The following is a 17,726-nucleotide window of genomic DNA, read 5'->3' as shown; positions in this document are numbered from 1 at the left end:
GTTTTATATAAACTACTTGTCTAGTATATGGTAGACAGTATGTGGTAGACAGTGCGTTCTAATCTTACTTGTCTAGTATGTGGTAGACAGTGAGTTTTATATAAACTACTTGTCTAGTATGTGGTAGACAGTGTATTCTAATCTTACTTGTCTAGTATGTGGTAGACAGTATGTGGTAGACAGTCTGTGGTAGACAGTATGTGGTAGACAGTGTGTTCTAATCTTACTTGTCTAGTTTGTGGTTGACAGTGAGTTTTATATAAACTACTTGTCTAGTATGTGGTAGACAGTATGTGGTAGACAGGGAGTTATATCCCTACTTGTCTAGTATGTGGTAGACAGTGGGTTTTATATAAACTACTTGTCTAGTATGTGGTAGACAGTATGTGGTAGACAGTATGTGGTAGACAGGGAGTTATATCCCTACTTGTCTAGTATGTGGTAGACAGTGAGTTTTATATAAACTACTTGTCTAGTATGTGGTAGACAGTATGTGGTAGACAGTATGTGGTAGACAGTATGTGGTAGACAGGGAGTTATATCCCTACTTGTCTAGTATGTGGTAGACAGTGAGTTTTATATAAACTACTTGTCTAGTATGTGGTAGACAGTATGTGGTAGACAGTGTGTTCTAATCTTACTTGTCTAGTATGTGGTAGACAGTGAGTTGTATATCCTACTTGTCTAGTATGTGGTAGACAGTGTGTTCTAATCTTACTTGTCTAGAATGTGGTAGACAGTATGTGGTAGACAGTGTGTTCTAATCTTACTTGTCTAGTATGTGGTAGACAGTATGTGGTAGACAGTGTGTTCTAATCTTACTTGTCTAGTATGTGGTAGACAGTGTGTTCTAATCTTACTTGTCTAGAATGTAGTAGACAGTATGTGGTAGACAGTGTGTTCTAATCTTACTTGTCTAGTATGTGGTAGACAGTATCTGGTAGACAGTGTGTTCTAATCTTACTTGTCTAGAATGTGGTAGACAGTACAGTGTGTTCTAATCTTACTTGACTAGTATGTGGTAGACAGTATGTTCTAATCTTACTTGACTAGTATGTGGTAGACAGTGTGTTATATATCATGTATGTGGTAGACAGTGTGTTATATATCCTGTATGCGGTAGACAGTATGTGGTAGACAGTGTGTTATAGATCCTGTATGCGGTAGACAGTATGTGGTAGACAGGGTGTTATATTCCTACTTGTCTAGTATGTGGTAGACGGTATGTTATATATCCTACTTGTCTAGTATGTGGTAGACAGTATATTCTAATCTTACTTTTCTAGTATTTGGTAGACAGTATATTCTAATCTTACTTGTCTAGTATGTGGTAGACAGTATATTCTAATCTTACTTGTCTAGTATGTGGTAGACAGTGAGTTTTATATAAACTACTTGTCTAGTATGTGGTAGACAGTGTGTTCTAATCTTACTTGTCTAGTATGTGGTAGACAGTGAGTTTTATATAAACTACTTGTCTAGTATGTGGTAGACAGTGAGTTTTATATAAACTACTTGTCTAGTATGTGGTAGACAGTATGTGGTAGACAGGGAGTTATATCCCTACTTGTCTAGTATGTGGTAGACAGTGAGTTTTATATAAACTACTTGTCTAGTATGTGGTAGACAGTATGTGGTAGACAGGGAGTTATATCCCTACTTGTCTAGTATGTGGTAGACAGTGAGTTTTATATAAACTACTTGTCTAGTATGTGGTAGACAGTATGTGGTAGACAGTATGTGGTAGACAGTATGTGGTAGACAGGGAGTTATATCCCTACTTGTCTAGTATGTGGTAGACAGTGAGTTTTATATAAACTACTTGTCTAGTATGTGGTAGACAGTATGTGGTAGACAGTGTGTTCTAATCTTACTTGTCTAGTATGTGGTAGACAGTGAGTTGTATATCCTACTTGTCTAGTATGTGGTAGACAGTGTGTTCTAATCTTACTTGTCTAGAATGTGGTAGACAGTATGTGGTAGACAGTGTGTTCTAATCTTACTTGTCTAGTATGTGGTAGACAGTATCTGGTAGACAGTGTGTTCTAATCTTACTTGTCTAGAATGTGGTAGACAGTATGTGGTAGACAGTGTGTTCTAATCTTACTTGTCTAGTATGTGGTAGACAGTATATGGTACAGTGTGTTCTAATCTTACTTGTCTAGAATGTGGTAGACAGTATGTGGTAGACAGTGTGTTCTAATCTTACTTGTCTAGTATGTGGTAGACAGTATATGGTAGACAGTATCTGGTAGACAGTGTGTTCTAATCTTACTTGTCTAGAATGTGGTAGACAGTATGTGGTAGACAGTGTGTTCTAATCTTACTTGTCTAGAATGTGGTAGACAGTATGTGGTAGACAGTGTGTTCTAATCTTACTTGTCTAGAATGTGGTAGACAGTATCTGGTAGACAGTGTGTTCTAATCTTACTTGTCTAGTATGTGGTAGACAGTATCTGGTAGACAGTGTGTTCTAATCTTACTTGTCTAGTATGTGGTAGACAGTATCTGGTAGACAGTGTGTTCTAATCTTACTTGTCTAGAATGTGGTAGACAGTATCTGGTAGACAGTGTGTTCTAATCTTACTTGTCTAGTATGTGGTAGACAGTATCTGGTAGACAGTGTGTTCTAATCTTACTTGTCTAGAATGTGGTAGACAGTGTGTTCTAATCTTACTTGTCTAGAATGTGGTAGACAGTATGTGGTAGGCAGTGTGTTCTAATCTTACTTGTCTAGAATGTGGTAGACAGTGTGTGGTAGACAGTATGTGGTAGACAGTGTGTGGTAGACAGTATGTGGTAGACAGTCTGTGGTAGACAGTGTGTGGTAGACAGTGTGTTCTAATCTTACTTGTCTAGAATGTGGTAGACAGTATCTGGTAGACAGTGTGTTCTAATCTTACTTGTCTAGAATGTGGTAGACAGTATGTGGTAGACAGTGTGTTCTAATCTTACTTGTCTAGAATGTGGTAGACAGTGTGTTCTAATCTTACTTGTCTAGAATGTGGTAGACAGTATCTGGTAGACAGTGTGTTCTAATCTTACTTGTCTAGAATGTGGTAGACAGTATGTGGTAGACAGTGTGTTCTAATCTTACTTGTCTAGAATGTGGTAGACAGTATGTGGTAGACAGTATGTTCTAATCTTACTTGTCTAGAATGTGGTAGACAGTGAGTTGCAGCGGTCTGGCTTTGAACAGCAGCAAAGGAGTTAGTGTGTTGAGTAGGGTCTGCAGTGCCTCAGGTAGGCTTGTCTTCTGGTCTGCCACGAACCGCGCTGGCAAGGAATTATGGGTAAGCTGCTGCAGCGGGACGTAGGTCAGAGCCATGCCCACAGACCGCAGGACAGCCAATGGGAACAGTGGATCGTCTGGCTCCTTGAAGGCCTCTACGGAAGGGGAGAAAGGACAACAAGGGTTTAAAATGTATTGTAGGAAATCTCACCTTGAGGGTTACTATGGGATTAGTATGAATGTGATACTGCTTCATAATGACAGTCTAACCCCCCCCCACCACCAAATTCACACCCTGACCCCACCCACCACCACATTCACACCCTGACCCCCTCACCACATACAAGCCCTGACACCCCCTCACCACATACACACCCTGACCCCCTCATCACCACATACACACCCTGACCCCCTCACCTCCTCATACAAACCCTGACCCCCCACCACCACATTCACACCCTGACACCCCCTCACCACATACACACCCTGACCCTCCCCTCACCACATCATACACACCCTGACCCCCTAATACAAACCCTGACCCCCCACCACAAACACACCCTGACCCCCCCACCCCCATACACACCCTGACCCCCCATACACACCCTGACCCCCCATACACACCCTGACCCCCCCCACCAAAACACACCCTGACCCCCCACACCACCAAAAACACACCCAGACCCCCCCACCTCCAAAAACACACCCTGACCCCCCCTACCACCACCACCTCCAAAACACACCCTGACCCCCCTACCACCACCACCACCACAAACACACCATGACCCCCACTCCCATCCCTACCAGTGATCTTGCCAGGCAGGGGCAGCATCAGGCTGTATATCCCCTCTATGAAGAAGTCGTTCCACTCTGCGGTCAGCTCTGAGGGCAGTAGGTCATCCACACCAGGCGGGGGCGCTGTGAAGAACTGGGTCAGCTGCACGATCAGCTCACAGGTCTCACACACCAACAACTGCACCCAGGGGTTCCACAGACACCCCACGTTATCGCTAGTCGTCTGGAGGGAGGGCGAGAGGGAGGGAGGGGTTGTAAAATGAACCTTGGTCTGGGACCTCGGTGTGATGCTCACATCCACTATAAGGACATGGTACTTGTCTACGGATCAGGAAGAGGAACTGCCCCTCCCTATCTTCAGGCTATGCTCAAACCCTACACCCCAACCTGAGCACTCTGTACCGTCAACTCCGCTCTCTTGGCCCTCCCACCCTTACGAGGGGGGGGCAGCTCCCACTCAAAGGTCTTCTCTGTCCTGGCGCCCCAGTGGCGGAACCAGCTTCCCCCTCAAGCTAAGAAAGTCCCTGCCCATCTTCTGAAAACACCTCTACAACCAGTTCATGTTAAATAAAACATCTCAGTCACTTTTCTTTCTCCTACTGACTTCTCTATCTGGAGATGAATGTACTGACTATGAGTGGTCCACCTAGCTATCTGGAGATGAATGTACTGACTATGACTGGTCCACCTAGCTATCTGGAGATGAATGTACTGACTATGACTGGTCCACCTAGCTATCTGGAGATGAATGTACTGACTATGACTGGTCCACCTAGCTATCTGGAGATTAATGTACTGACTATGACTGGTCCACATAGCTATCTGGAGATGAATGTCCTGACTATGACTGGTCCACTTAGCTATCTGGAGATGAATGTACTGACTATGACTGGTCCACCTAGCTATCTGAAGATGAATGTACTGACTATGACTGGTCCACCTAGCTATGACTGGTCCACCTAGCTATCTGAAGATGAATGTCCTGACTATGACTGGTCCACCTAGCTATCTGGAGATGAATGTACTGACTATGACTGGTCCACCTAGCTATCTGAAGATGAATGTACTGACTATGACTGGTCCACCTAGCTATCTGTAGATGAATGTACTGACTATGACTGGTCCACCTAGCTATCTGGAGATGAATGTACTGACTATGACTGGTCCACCTAGCTATCTGGAGATGAATGTACTGACTATGACTGGTCCACCTAGCTATCTGGAGATGAATGTACTGACTATGACTGGTCCACCTAGCTATCTGAAGATGAATGTACTGACTATGACTGGTCCACCTAGCTATCTGGAGATGAATGTACTGACTATGACTGGTCCACCTAGCTATCTGGAGATGAATGCGCTGACTGTAAGTCACTCTGGATACGAGCGTCTGATAAATGACGAGGATGGGTATATGTAGAGCCATGACTATTTGCTTGTTATGGTCACATGGTCTGGGCAGCCATTTTACCTCTAGCCAGGCCAGCATGGAGCAGAGCAGGAAGTCCCACTGGCTGCCCCCGAGGATTGTGGGAAAATGAGTCACCAACCGGGACAGGAAACGCATCATCTCCACGCTGAGAGACAGCTGGGACGCGGTCGTCTTGGACAGGTCACTGGAACACAGAGGGTAAAGGGTTTTAACAGACCACTGGAACACAGAGGGTAAAGGGTTTTAACAGACCACTGGAACACAGAGGGTAAAGGGTTTTAACAGACCACTGGAACACAGAGGTTAAAGGGTTTTAACAGACCACTGGAACACAGAGGGTAAAGGGTTTTAACAGACCACTGGAACACAGAGGGTAAAGGGGTTTAACAGACCACTGGAACACAGAGGGTAAAGGGTTTCAACAGACCACTGGAACACAGAGGGTAAAGGGTTTTAACAGACCACTGGAACACAGAGGGTAAAGGGTTTTAACAAACCACTGGAACACAGAGGGTAAAGGGTATTAACAGACCACTGGAACACAGAGGGTAAAGGGTTTTAACATGAACACAGAGGGTAAAGGGTTTTAACAGACCACTGGAACACAGAGGGTAAAGGGGTTTAACAGACCACTGGAACACAGAGGGTAAAGGGTTTTAACAGACCACTGGAACACAGAGGGTAAAGGGTTTTAACAGGAACACAGAGGGTAAAGGGTTTTAACAGACCACTGGAACACAGAGGGTAAAGGGTTTTAACAGACCACTGGAACACAGAGGGTAAAGGGTTTTAACAGACCACTGGAACACAGAGGGTAAAGGGTTTTAACAGGCCACTGGAACACAGAGGGTAAGGGGTTTTAACAGACCACTGGAACACAGAGGGTAAAGGGTTTTAACAGACCACTGGAACACAGAGGGTAAAGGGTTTTAATAGACTACTGGAACACAGAGGGTAAAGGGTTTTAACAGACCACTGGAACACAGAGGGTAAAGGGTTTTAACAGACCACTGGAATACAGAGGGTAAAGGGTTTTAACAGACCACTGGAACACAGAGGGTAAAGGGTTTTAACAGACCACTGGAACACAGAAGGTAAAGGGTTTTAACAGACCACTGGAACACAGAGGGTAAAGGGTTTTAACTGGAACACAGAGGGTAAAGGGTTTTAACAGGAACACAGAGGGTAAAGGGTTTTAACAGGAACACAGAGGGTAAAGGGTTTTAACAGGAACACAGAGGGTAAAGGGTTTTAACAGACCACTGGAACACAGAGGGTAAAGGGTTTTAACAGGAACACAGAGGGTAAAGGGTTTTAACAGACCACTGGAACACAGAGGGTAAAGGGTTTTAACAGACCACTGGAACACAGAGGGTAAAGGGTTTTAACAGACCACTGGAACACAGAGGGTAAAGGGTTTTAACAGACCACTGGAACACAGAGGGTAAAGGGTTTTAACAGACCACTGGAACACAGAGGGTAAAGGGGTTTAACAGACCACTGGAACACAGAGGGTAAAGGGTTTCAACAGACCACTGGAACACAGAGGGTAAAGGGTTTTAACAGACCACTGGAACACAGAGGGTAAAGGGTTTTAACAGACCACTGGAACACAGAGGGTAAAGGGTTTTAACAGACCACTGGAACACAGACTGGAACAAAGGGTTTTAACAGACCACTGGAACACAGAGGGTAAAGGGTTTTAACAGACCACTGGAACACAGAGGGTAAAGGGGTTTAACAGACCACTGGAACACAGAGGGTAAAGGGTTTTAACAAACCACTGGAACACAGAGGGTAAAGGGTTTCAACAGACCACTGGAACACAGAGGGTAAAGGGTTTTAACAGACCACTGGAACACAGAGGGTAAAGGGTTTCAACAGACCACTGGAACACAGAGGGTAAAGGGTTTTAACAGACCACTGGAACACAGAGGGTAAAGGGTTTTAACATGAACACAGAGGGTAAAGGGTTTTAACAGACCACTGGAACACAGAGGGTAAAGGGTTTTAACAGACCACTGGAACACAGAGGGTAAAGGGTTTTAACAGACCACTGGAACACAGAGGGTAAAGGGTTTTAACAGACCACTGGAACACAGAGGGTAAAGGGTTTTAACAGACCACTGGAACACAGAGGGTAAAGGGTTTTAACAGACCACTGGAACACAGAGGGTGGAACACAAGGGTTTTAACAGACCACTGGAACACAGAGGGTAAAGGGTTTTAACAGACCACTGGAACACAGAGGGTAAGGGGTTTTAACAGACCACTGGAACACAGAGGGTAAAGGGTTTTAACAGACCACTGGAACACAGAGGGTAAAGGGTTTTAACAGACCACTGGAACACAGAGGGTAAAGGGTTTTAACAGACCACTGGAACACAGAGGGTAAAGGGTTTTAACAGACCACTGGAACACAGAGGGTAAAGGGTTTTAACAGACCACTGGAACACAGAGGGTAAAGTGTTTTAACAGACCACTGGAATACAGAGGGTAAAGGGTTTTAACAGACCACTGGAACACAGAGGGTAAAGGGTTTTAACAGACCACTGGAACACAGAAGGTAAAGGGTTTTAACAGACCACTGGAACACAGAGGGTAAAGGGTTTTAACAGGAACACAGAGGGTAAAGGGTTTTAACAGGAACACAGAGGGTAAAGGGTTTTAACAGACCACTGGAACACAGAGGGTAAAGGGTTTTAACAGACCACTGGAACACAGAGGGTAAAGAGTTTTAACAGACCACTGGAACACAGAGGGTAAAGGGTTTTAACAGACCACTGGAACACAGAGGGTAAAGGGTTTTAACAGACCACTGGAACACAGAGGGTAAAGGGTTTTAACAGACCACTGGAACACAGAGGGTAAAGGGTTTTAACTGACCACTGGAACACAGAGGGTAAAGGGGTTTAACAGACCACTGGAACACAGAGGGTAAAGGGTTTCAACAGACCACTGGAACACAGAGGGTAAAGGGTTTTAACAGACCACTGGAACACAGAGGGTAAAGGGTTTTAACAGACCACTGGAACACAGAGGGTAATGGGTTTTAACAGACCACTGGAACACAGAGGTTAAAGGGTTTTAACAGACCACTGGAACACAGAGGGTAAAGGGTTTTAACAAACCACTGGAACACAGAGGGTAAAGGGTTTCAACAGACCACTGGAACACAGAGGGTAAAGGGTTTTAACAGACCACTGGAACACAGAGGGTAAAGGGTTTTAACATGAACACAGAGGGTAAAGGGTTTTAACAGACCATTGGAACACAGAGGGTAAAGGGGTTTAACAGACCACTGGAACACAGAGGGTAAAGGGTTTTAACAGACCACTGGAACACAGAGGGTAAAGGGTTTTAACAGGAACACAGAGGGTAAAGGGGTTTTAACAGACCACTGGAACACAGAGGGTAAAGGGTTTTAACAGACCACTGGAACACAGAGGGTAAAGGGTTTTAACAGACCACTGGAACACAGAGGGTAAAGGGTTTTAACAGACCACTGGAATACAGAGGGTAAAGGGTTTTAACAGACCACTGGAACACAGAGGGTAAAGGGTTTTAACAGACCACTGGAACACAGAAGGTAAAGGGTTTTAACAGACCACTGGAACAAAGAGGGTAAAGGGTTTTAACTGGAACACAGAGGGTAAAGGGTTTTAACAGGAACACAGATGGTAAAGGGTTTTAACAGGAACACAGAGGGTAAAGGGTTTTAACAGACCACTGGAACACAGAGGTTAAAGGGTTTTAACAGACCACTGGAACACAGAGGGTAAAGGGGTTTAACAGACCACTGGAACACAGAGGGTAAAGGGTTTCAACAGACCACTGGAACACAGAGGGTAAAGGGTTTTAACAGACCACTGGAACACAGAGGGTAAAGGGTTTTAACAGGAACACAGAGGGTAAAGGGTTTTAACAGGAACACAGAGGGTAAAGGGTTTTAACAGGCCACTGGAACACAGAGGGTAAAGGGTTTTAACAGGCCACTGGAACACAGAGGGTAAGGGGTTTTAACAGACCACTGGAACACAGAGGGTAAAGGGTTTTAACAGACCACTGGAACACAGAGGGTAAAGGGTTTTAATAGACTACTGGAACACAGAGGGTAAAGGGTTTTAACAGACCACTGGAACACAGAGGGTAAAGGGTTTTAACAGACCACTGGAACACAGAGGGTAAAGGGTTTTAACAGGAACACAGAGGGTAAAGGGTTTTAACAGACCACTGGAACACAGAGGGTAAAGGGTTTTAACAGACCACTGGAACACAGAGGGTAAAGGGTTTTAACAGACCACAGAGGGTAAAGGGGTTTAACAGACCACTGGAACACAGAGGGTAAAGGGGTTTAACAGACCACTGGAACACAGAGGGTAAAGGGTTTTAACAGACCACTGGAACACAGAGGGTAAAGGGTTTTAACAGACCACTGGAACACAGAGGGTAAAGGGTTTTAACCTGTTGCTTCTACCCTCTACTTTTTTGAACATTCTGTTAAAAATCGCGCAACATTTCAGCGCCCTGCTACTCATGCCAGGAATATAGTATATGCATTTGCTTAGTCTGTGTGGATAGAAAACACTCAGACGTTTATAAAACTGGTTAAATCACTGCTGTGGCTTTACCAGAACGGCATTTACATCGAAAAGCACAGGAAAAACTGATCACTGAAAATGGGAAAATATATCCATGCGCTACTTGAACCCATTGATAAAGGTGAACCACAATTAATTGACTGAGGTTGCAGTACCTACAGCTTCCACACGGTGTCTAGAGTCTTGTCATTTCCCTTCGAGTTTTTTCTTGGTCAAACACATGCAGGGCACCGTATTTCCTCAGGTCTAGGACCGGATATTTTCGTTGAGTTTCTAGCCGGACATTTTTCCAGACGGACAGCTAATGATCTTTACATCGCCTCCTGATGAATTTTATCGCTTATTAACGTTTACTAATACCTAAAGTTGCATTACAAACGTATTTCGAAGTGTTTTGTGAAAGGTTATCGTCAACTTTTTGAATTTTAAAAACACTGTTTTTTTCGTTTATCACACAGTCTACATATAACGATATCTTGGCTTTATATGGACCGATTTAATCGAAATAAAGACCCAATAGTGTTTATGGGACATCTAGGAGTGCCAACAAAGAAGATGGTGAAAGGTAATGACTGTTTTCTATTTTATTGTGCGGTTTGTGTAACGCCGAAATGCTAATTATTTTGTTTCACGTCCCCTGCGTGGCTTTTGTGTTGTAGTGTATTGGTGCATGCTATCAGATAATAGCTTCTCATGCTTTCGCCGAAAAGCATTTTAAAAATCTGACTTGTTGCCTTGATTCACAACGAGTGTAGCTTTAATTCGATACCCTGCATGTGTATTTTAATGAACGTTTGAGTTTTAACTAATACTATTAGCATTTAGCGTAGCGCATTTGCATTTCCAGAGCTCTAGTTGGGACGCAAGCGTCTCAGGTAGAAGCAAGAGGTTAACAGACCACTGGAACACAGAGGGTAAAGGGTTTTAACAGACCACTGGAACACAGAGGGTAAAGGGTTTTAACCGACCACTGGAACACAGAGGGTAAAGGGTTTTAACAGACCACTGGAACACAGAGGGTAAAGGGTTTTAACAGACCACTGGAACACAGAGGTTAAAGGGTTTTAACAGACCACTGGAACACAGAGGGTAAAGGGGTTTAACAGACCACTGGAACACAGAGGGTAAAGGGTTTCAACAGACCACTGGAACACAGAGGGTAAAGGGTTTTAACAGACCACTGGAACACAGAGGGTAAAGGGTTTTAACAGGAACACAGAGGGTAAAGGGTTTTAACAGGCCACTGGAACACAGAGGGTAAAGGGTTTTAACAGGCCACTGGAACACAGAGGGTAAAGGGTTTTAACAGGCCACTGGAACACAGATGGTAAAGGGTTTTAACAGGCCACTGGAACACAGAGGGTAAAGGGTTTTAACAGGCCACTGGAACACAGAGGGTAAAGGGTTTTAACAGACCACTGGAACACAGAGGGTAAAGGGTTTTAACAGACCACTGGAACAAAGAGGGTTTTAACAGACCACTGGAACACAGAGGTTTTAACAGTAAAGAGGGGTTTTAACAGACCACTGGAACACAGAGGGTAAAGGGTTTTAACAGACCACTGGAACACAGAGGGTAAAGGGTTTTAATAGACTACTGGAACACAGAGGGTAAAGGGTTTTAACAGACCACTGGAACACAGAGGGTAAAGGGTTTTAACAGACCACTGGAACACAAAGGGTTTTAACAGACCACTGGAACACAGAGGGTAAAGGGGTTTAACAGACCACTGGAACACAGAGGGTAAAGGGGTTTAACAGACCACTGGAACACAGAGGGTAAAGGGGTTTAACAGACCACTGGAACACAGAGGGTAAAGGGTTTTAACAGGAACATAGAGGGTAAAGGGTTTTAACAGGAACACAGAGGGTAAAGGGGTTTAACAGACCACTGGAACACAGAGGGTAAAGGGTTTTAACAGACCACTGGAACACAGAGGGTAAAGGGTTTCAACAGACCACTGGAACACAGAGGGTAAAGGGTTTTAACAGACCACTGGAACACAGAGGGTAAAGGGTTTTAACAGGCCACTGGAACACAGAGGGTAAAGGGTTTTAACAGGCCACTGGAACACAGAGGGTAAAGGGTTTTAACAGACCACTGGAACACAGAGGGTAAAGGGTTTCAACAGACCACTGGAACACAGAGGGTAAAGGGTTTCAACAGACCACTGGAACACAGAGGGTAAAGGGTTTTAACAGACCACAGAGGGTAAAGGGGTTTAACAGACCACTGGAACACAGAGGGTAAAGGGTTTCAACAGACCACTGGAACACAGAGGGTAAAGGGTTTTAACAGACCACTGGAAACAGCCATTAAAGAGGTCACTCATTTGAACATGGTGAACATTCCATCACTAAATGGCTGCTGTCCATCTCATCAGAGAGAGAGAAATGGAGAGGGAAGTGCACAACATGACAGAGAGTATGCAAAACAAACAGAGACCGACAGCTCGAGAGACGAGCCAGCCATACAATGATGAGCCAGGCAGACAGATCCAGCCAGCCAGACAAAGACAGACAGAGAGAAAGATTAACAAATAAATAGCTATCTCGCTAAATTTGGTGCAATGAGATGTTGTACCCTGGTCCCTAACAAAAACAAAAATAAAAAATTTAAAAACTGACAGAGCGACAGACAAACAGGCAGAAAGACAGACCAAGCCAGACAGATTCAGCTAGCTAGCCAGCCAGACAGATTCAGCTAGCTAGCCAGCCAGACAGATTCAGCTAGCTAGCCAGCCAGATTCAGCTAGCCAGCCAGACAGATTCAGCTAGCTAGCCAGACAGACAGGTATGGTCCCTCCTACCTGCTGAATAGGAACCAGTCTTCTTTGCTGTTTCTCCATTCCATCATGGTGGCCAGTACAGCTATTAGCAGCTCCTCCTGCACTGGCGTGGAGGCCTTGAGACAGCACAACAGTACCGACACACACCCACAAACACCTAGAGGACCACAGAGATTACACACACCCTCACTTTGATATCCTGCTTGTGTATTCATTCCCATATCTACTAAAATAAATAGAACATCATGTTTTGGTCATGAATGATAAAAAGCACACGGCTAACTAGCTGGCTACAGTAAGTTCAGGCATTTCACAATGGCCTGTAATCACTAGTTATTACTGCTAAACAAAATGCCTTTTCAGGGAGGAATCTTGTTGTTTGGTTTACGGTTTCAACAGTCCCTGAGATTATATTTGGTTATCAATGCAAAATAGGCTATTTTGATGAATAGCCTATACACTGAGTATACAAAACATTAAGAACACCTGCTCTTTCCATGAAATCTACACTTCAAATCAGTGTAGATGAAGGGAAGGAGACAGGTTAAAGAAGGATTTTGAAGCCTTGAGACATGGATTGTGTATGTGTGCCATTCAGAGGGTGTATATGGGCAAGACAAAATATTTAAGTGCCTTTAAAAGGGGTATGGTAGAGGGTGTCAGGCGCATCGGTCTGTGTCAAGAACTGCAACGCTGCTGGGTTTTTCACACTCAACAGTTTCCCGTGTATATCAAGAATGGTCCACCACCCCAAGGACATCCAGCCAACTTGACACAACTGTGGGAAGCATTGGAGTCAACATAAGCCAGCATCCCTGTGGAATTCAAATACAATTTCTGTTAGCACTGAAATCCCTCCGAAACACTGCCCCCGGCGACGGAGGAAAGAACGGTACTGCCCCTGGCGACGGAGGAAAGAACGATACTGCCCCCGGCGACGGAGGAAAGAACGATACTGCCCCCGGCGACAGAGGAAAGAACGATACTGCCCCCGGCGACGGAGGAAAGAACGATACTGCCCCCGGCGACGGAGGAAAGAACGATACTTCCCCCGGCGACGGAGGAAAGAACGATACTGCCCCCGGCGACGGAGGAAAGAACGATACTGCCCCCGGCGACGGAGGAAAGAACGATACTTCCCCCGGCGACGGAGGAAAGAACGATACTGCCCCCGGCGACGGAGGAAAGAACGATACTGCCCCCGGCGACGGAGGAAAGAACGATACTGCCCCCGGCGACGGAGGAAAGAACGATACTTCCCCCGGCGACGGAGGAAAGAACGATACTGCCCCCGGCGACAGAGGAAAGAACGATACTGCCCCCGGCGACAGAGGAAAGAGAGGAAAGAAAACGATACTGCCCCGGCGACAGAGGAAAGAACAGACTTCCCCGCGACGGAGGAAAGAACGATACTGCCCCGGCGACGGAGGAAAGAAAGAACGATACTGCCCCGGCGACAGAGGAAAGAACGATACTTCCCCCGGCGACGGAGGAAAGAACGATACTGCCCCCGGCGACAGAGGAAAGAACGATACTGCCCCCGGCGACGGAGGAAAGAACGATACTGCCCCCGGCGACGGAGGAAAGAACGATACTGCCCCCGGCGAGAGAGGAAAGAACGATACTTCCCCCGGCGACGGAGGAAAGAACGATACTGCCCCCGGCGACAGAGGAAAGAACGATACTTCCCCCGGCGACAGAGGAAAGAACGATACTGCCCTCGGCAACGGAGGAAAGAACGATACTTCCCCCGGCGACGGAGGAAAGAACGATACTGCCCCCGGCGACGGAGGAAAGAACGATACTGCCCCCGGCGACAGAGGAAAGAACGATACTTCCCCCGGCGACGGAGGAAAGAACGATACTGCCCCCGGCGACAGAGGAAAGAACGATACTTCCCCCGGCGACGGAGAAAAGAACGATACTGCCCCCGGCGACAGAGGAAAGAACGACACTGCCCCCGGCGACAGAGGAAAGAACGACACTGCCCCCGGCGACGGAGGAAAGAACGATACTGCCCCCGGCGACAGAGGAAAGAACGATACTTCCCCCGGCGACAGAGGAAAGAACGATACTTCCCCCGGCGACAGAGGAAAGAACGATACTTCCCCCGGCGACAGAGGAAAGAACGATACTTCCCCCGGCGACAGAGGAAAGAACGATACTTCCCCCGGCGACAGAGGAAAGAACGATACTGCCCCCGGCGACGGAGGAAAGAACGATACTGCCCCCGGCAACGGAGGAAAGAACGATACTGCCCCCGGCGACAGAGGACAGAACGATACATGGTCCTACGCCCTCCCAGGCCCACCCGTGGTCTCACCCCCTGCCCAGTCATGTCAAATCCATAGATTAGGGTTTAATGACTTAATTTAAATTGACTGATTTCCTAATATGAACTGTAACTCAGTAAAAAAAAAAGCTGAAATTGTTGCATGTTGTGTATATATTTTTGTAAACGTAGCCTAGTACTGAATCAAATGAAATCATGTTTTATTGTCACATACACCAGAAATGTCTTCAATAAGAGAGAGAAAGCATGCCAACCTACAGGCTTGAAACCAATGCATTTTAACTACACTGTGTCAGGGGCAGTATAAATGATTTTCTGGCCAGCGAGAGAAAGAAAGTTAACAGGCACTGGACTGTCTGTGTGTGACAGAGTGTATCTATGTGTGTTCTTACTGTGGTCCTCTTGCCAGTTGAGTATGCCAGCGGTAGCCAGGGAAATGAGACGTTCTCTCTCCTCTGTGGTCAGATAGGGACACAGCACCTGTAGAGTACTGAGCCTGCTCTCTGACAGGGGGAACAGACTGACACACACACACACACACACACACACACACATTAGAACCATTCATTCCCAAACCTAGTGTTCCCAAACCTAGTGTTCCCAAACCTAGTGTTCCCAAACCCAGTGTTCCCAAACCCAGTGTTCCCAAACCCAGTGTTCCCAAACCCAGTGTTCCCAAACCCAGTGTTCCCAAACCCAGTGTTCCCAAACCCAGTGTTCCCAAACCCAGTGTCCCAAACCCAGCGTCCCAAGCCTAGCGTTCCAAGCCTAGCGTTCCAAGCCTAGCGTTCCAAGCCTAGCGTTCCAAGCCTAGCGTTCCAAGCCTAGCGTTCCAAACCTAGCGTTCCAAGCCTAGCGTTCCAAGCCTAGCGTTCCAAGCCCTGTGTCCCAAACCTAGTGTTCCATCACTTGTGTTTGAAAGACAATGACTGACACCCGGGATATCACATAGTTTATCAATTATGAAACCTAACATTGAATAAAGTAGACATATCTCATCTCACTCATCAGGGTTAAAGTGGTACTGATATCTGATATCTGACCTGTCAGGGTTAAAGTGGTACTGATCTCTGACCTGTCAGGGTTAAAGTAGTACTGATCTCTGACCTGTCAGGGTTAAAGTAGTACTGATATCTGACCTCTCAGGGTTAAAGTGGTACTGATATCTTACCTGTCAGGGTTAAAGTAGTACTGATATCTGATATCTGACCTGTCAGGGTTAAAGTGGTACTGATCTCTGACCTGTCAGGGTTAAAGTAGTACTGATATCTGATCTGTCAGGGTTAAAGTAGTACTGATATCTGATATGTCAGGGTTAAAGTAGTACTGATATCTGATATCTGACCTGTCAGGGTTAAAGTGGTTCTGATATCTGACCTGTCAGGGTTAAAGTGGTACTGATCTCTGACCTGTCAGGGTTAAAGTAGTACTGATATCTGATATCTGACCTGTCAGGGTTAAAGTAGTACTGATATCTGACCTGTCAGGGTTAAAGTAGTACTGATATCTGACCTGTCAGGGTTAAAGTGATATCTGATATCTTACCTGTCAGGGTTAAAGTGATATCTGATATCTGACCTGTCAGGGTTAAAGTAGTACTGATATCCTGTCTGTCAGGGTTAAAGTGGTACTGATCTCTGACCTGTCAGGGTTAAAGTAGTACTGATATCTGACCTGTCAGGGTTAAAGTGGTACTGATCTCTGACCTGTCAGGGTTAAAGTAGTACTGATATCTGATCTGTCAGGGTTAAAGTGGTACTGATATCTGACCTGTCAGGGTTAAAGTGGTACTGATATCTGACCTGTCAGGGTTAAAGTAGTACTGATATCTGATATCTGACCTGTCAGGGTTAAAGTAGTACTGATCTCTGACCTGTCAGGGTTAAAGTAGTACTGATATCTGATATCTGACCTGTCAGGGTTAAAGTAGTACTGATATCTGACCTGTCAGGGTTAAAGTGATATCTGATATCTTACCTGTCAGGGTTAAAGTGATATCTGATATCTGACCTGTCAGGGTTAAAGTGGTACTGATATCTGATATCTTACCTGTCAGGGTTAAAGTGATATCTGATATCTTACCTGTCAGGGTTACAGTGGTACTGATATCTTACCTGTCAGGGTTAAAGTGATATCTGATATCTTACCTGTCAGGGTTACAGTGGTACTGATATCTTACCTGTCAGGGTTAAAGTGATATCTGATATATTACCTGTCAGGGTTAAAGTGATATCTGATATCTTACCTGTCAGGGTTAAAGTGATATCTGATATCTTACCTGTCAGGGCTGCCACAGAGTGTGTTGATGGTGCCAGCCGTTTCAGCCACGTGGTTGGTGTGTATGTAGTTCTGTAGAGTCAGAGACCACAGTCCCCCCTCCTCTAGTGATCTGAGGTGACAGGTACAATAAGGACAAAGGTTTAGACAGAGACCACAGTCCTGTTATTTCAACAGAACATCTGTAGAGTCAGAGACCATCAGTCCTGTTATTTCAATAGAACATCTGTAGAGTCAGAGACCATCAGTCCTGTTATTTCAATAGAACATCTGTAGAGTCAGAGACCATCAGTCCTGTTATTTCAAT

The 17,726-nt window shown here is 45.4% G+C and overlaps 1 protein-coding gene across 1 annotated transcript in view; it reads right to left on the bottom strand.

Annotated features, from left to right (window-relative positions):
* ltn1 (listerin E3 ubiquitin protein ligase 1) overlaps window positions 1-17,726 on the bottom strand; it is a 104,917-nt gene that overhangs the window by 43,127 nt on the left and 44,064 nt on the right. Inside the window, exons 22-27 of the mRNA XM_065004988.1 lie at window positions 17,421-17,531; window positions 15,535-15,662; window positions 12,871-13,006; window positions 5,499-5,643; window positions 4,037-4,250; window positions 3,150-3,387 (exon numbers count right to left, since the gene is read on the bottom strand). Of these exons, the coding sequence (XP_064861060.1) occupies window positions 3,150-3,387; window positions 4,037-4,250; window positions 5,499-5,643; window positions 12,871-13,006; window positions 15,535-15,662; window positions 17,421-17,531 (972 nt within the window). The remainder of the gene's footprint in view (window positions 1-3,149; window positions 3,388-4,036; window positions 4,251-5,498; window positions 5,644-12,870; window positions 13,007-15,534; window positions 15,663-17,420; window positions 17,532-17,726) is intronic.

This window comes from Oncorhynchus nerka, linkage group LG19, assembly GCF_034236695.1.
Source record: "Oncorhynchus nerka isolate Pitt River linkage group LG19, Oner_Uvic_2.0, whole genome shotgun sequence".
In the NCBI taxonomy this organism is placed as follows: Eukaryota; Metazoa; Chordata; class Actinopteri; order Salmoniformes; family Salmonidae; genus Oncorhynchus; species Oncorhynchus nerka.
The sequence above is the reverse complement of the archived record's forward strand: the minus strand, read 5'-3'. Positions and strand labels throughout refer to the sequence as shown.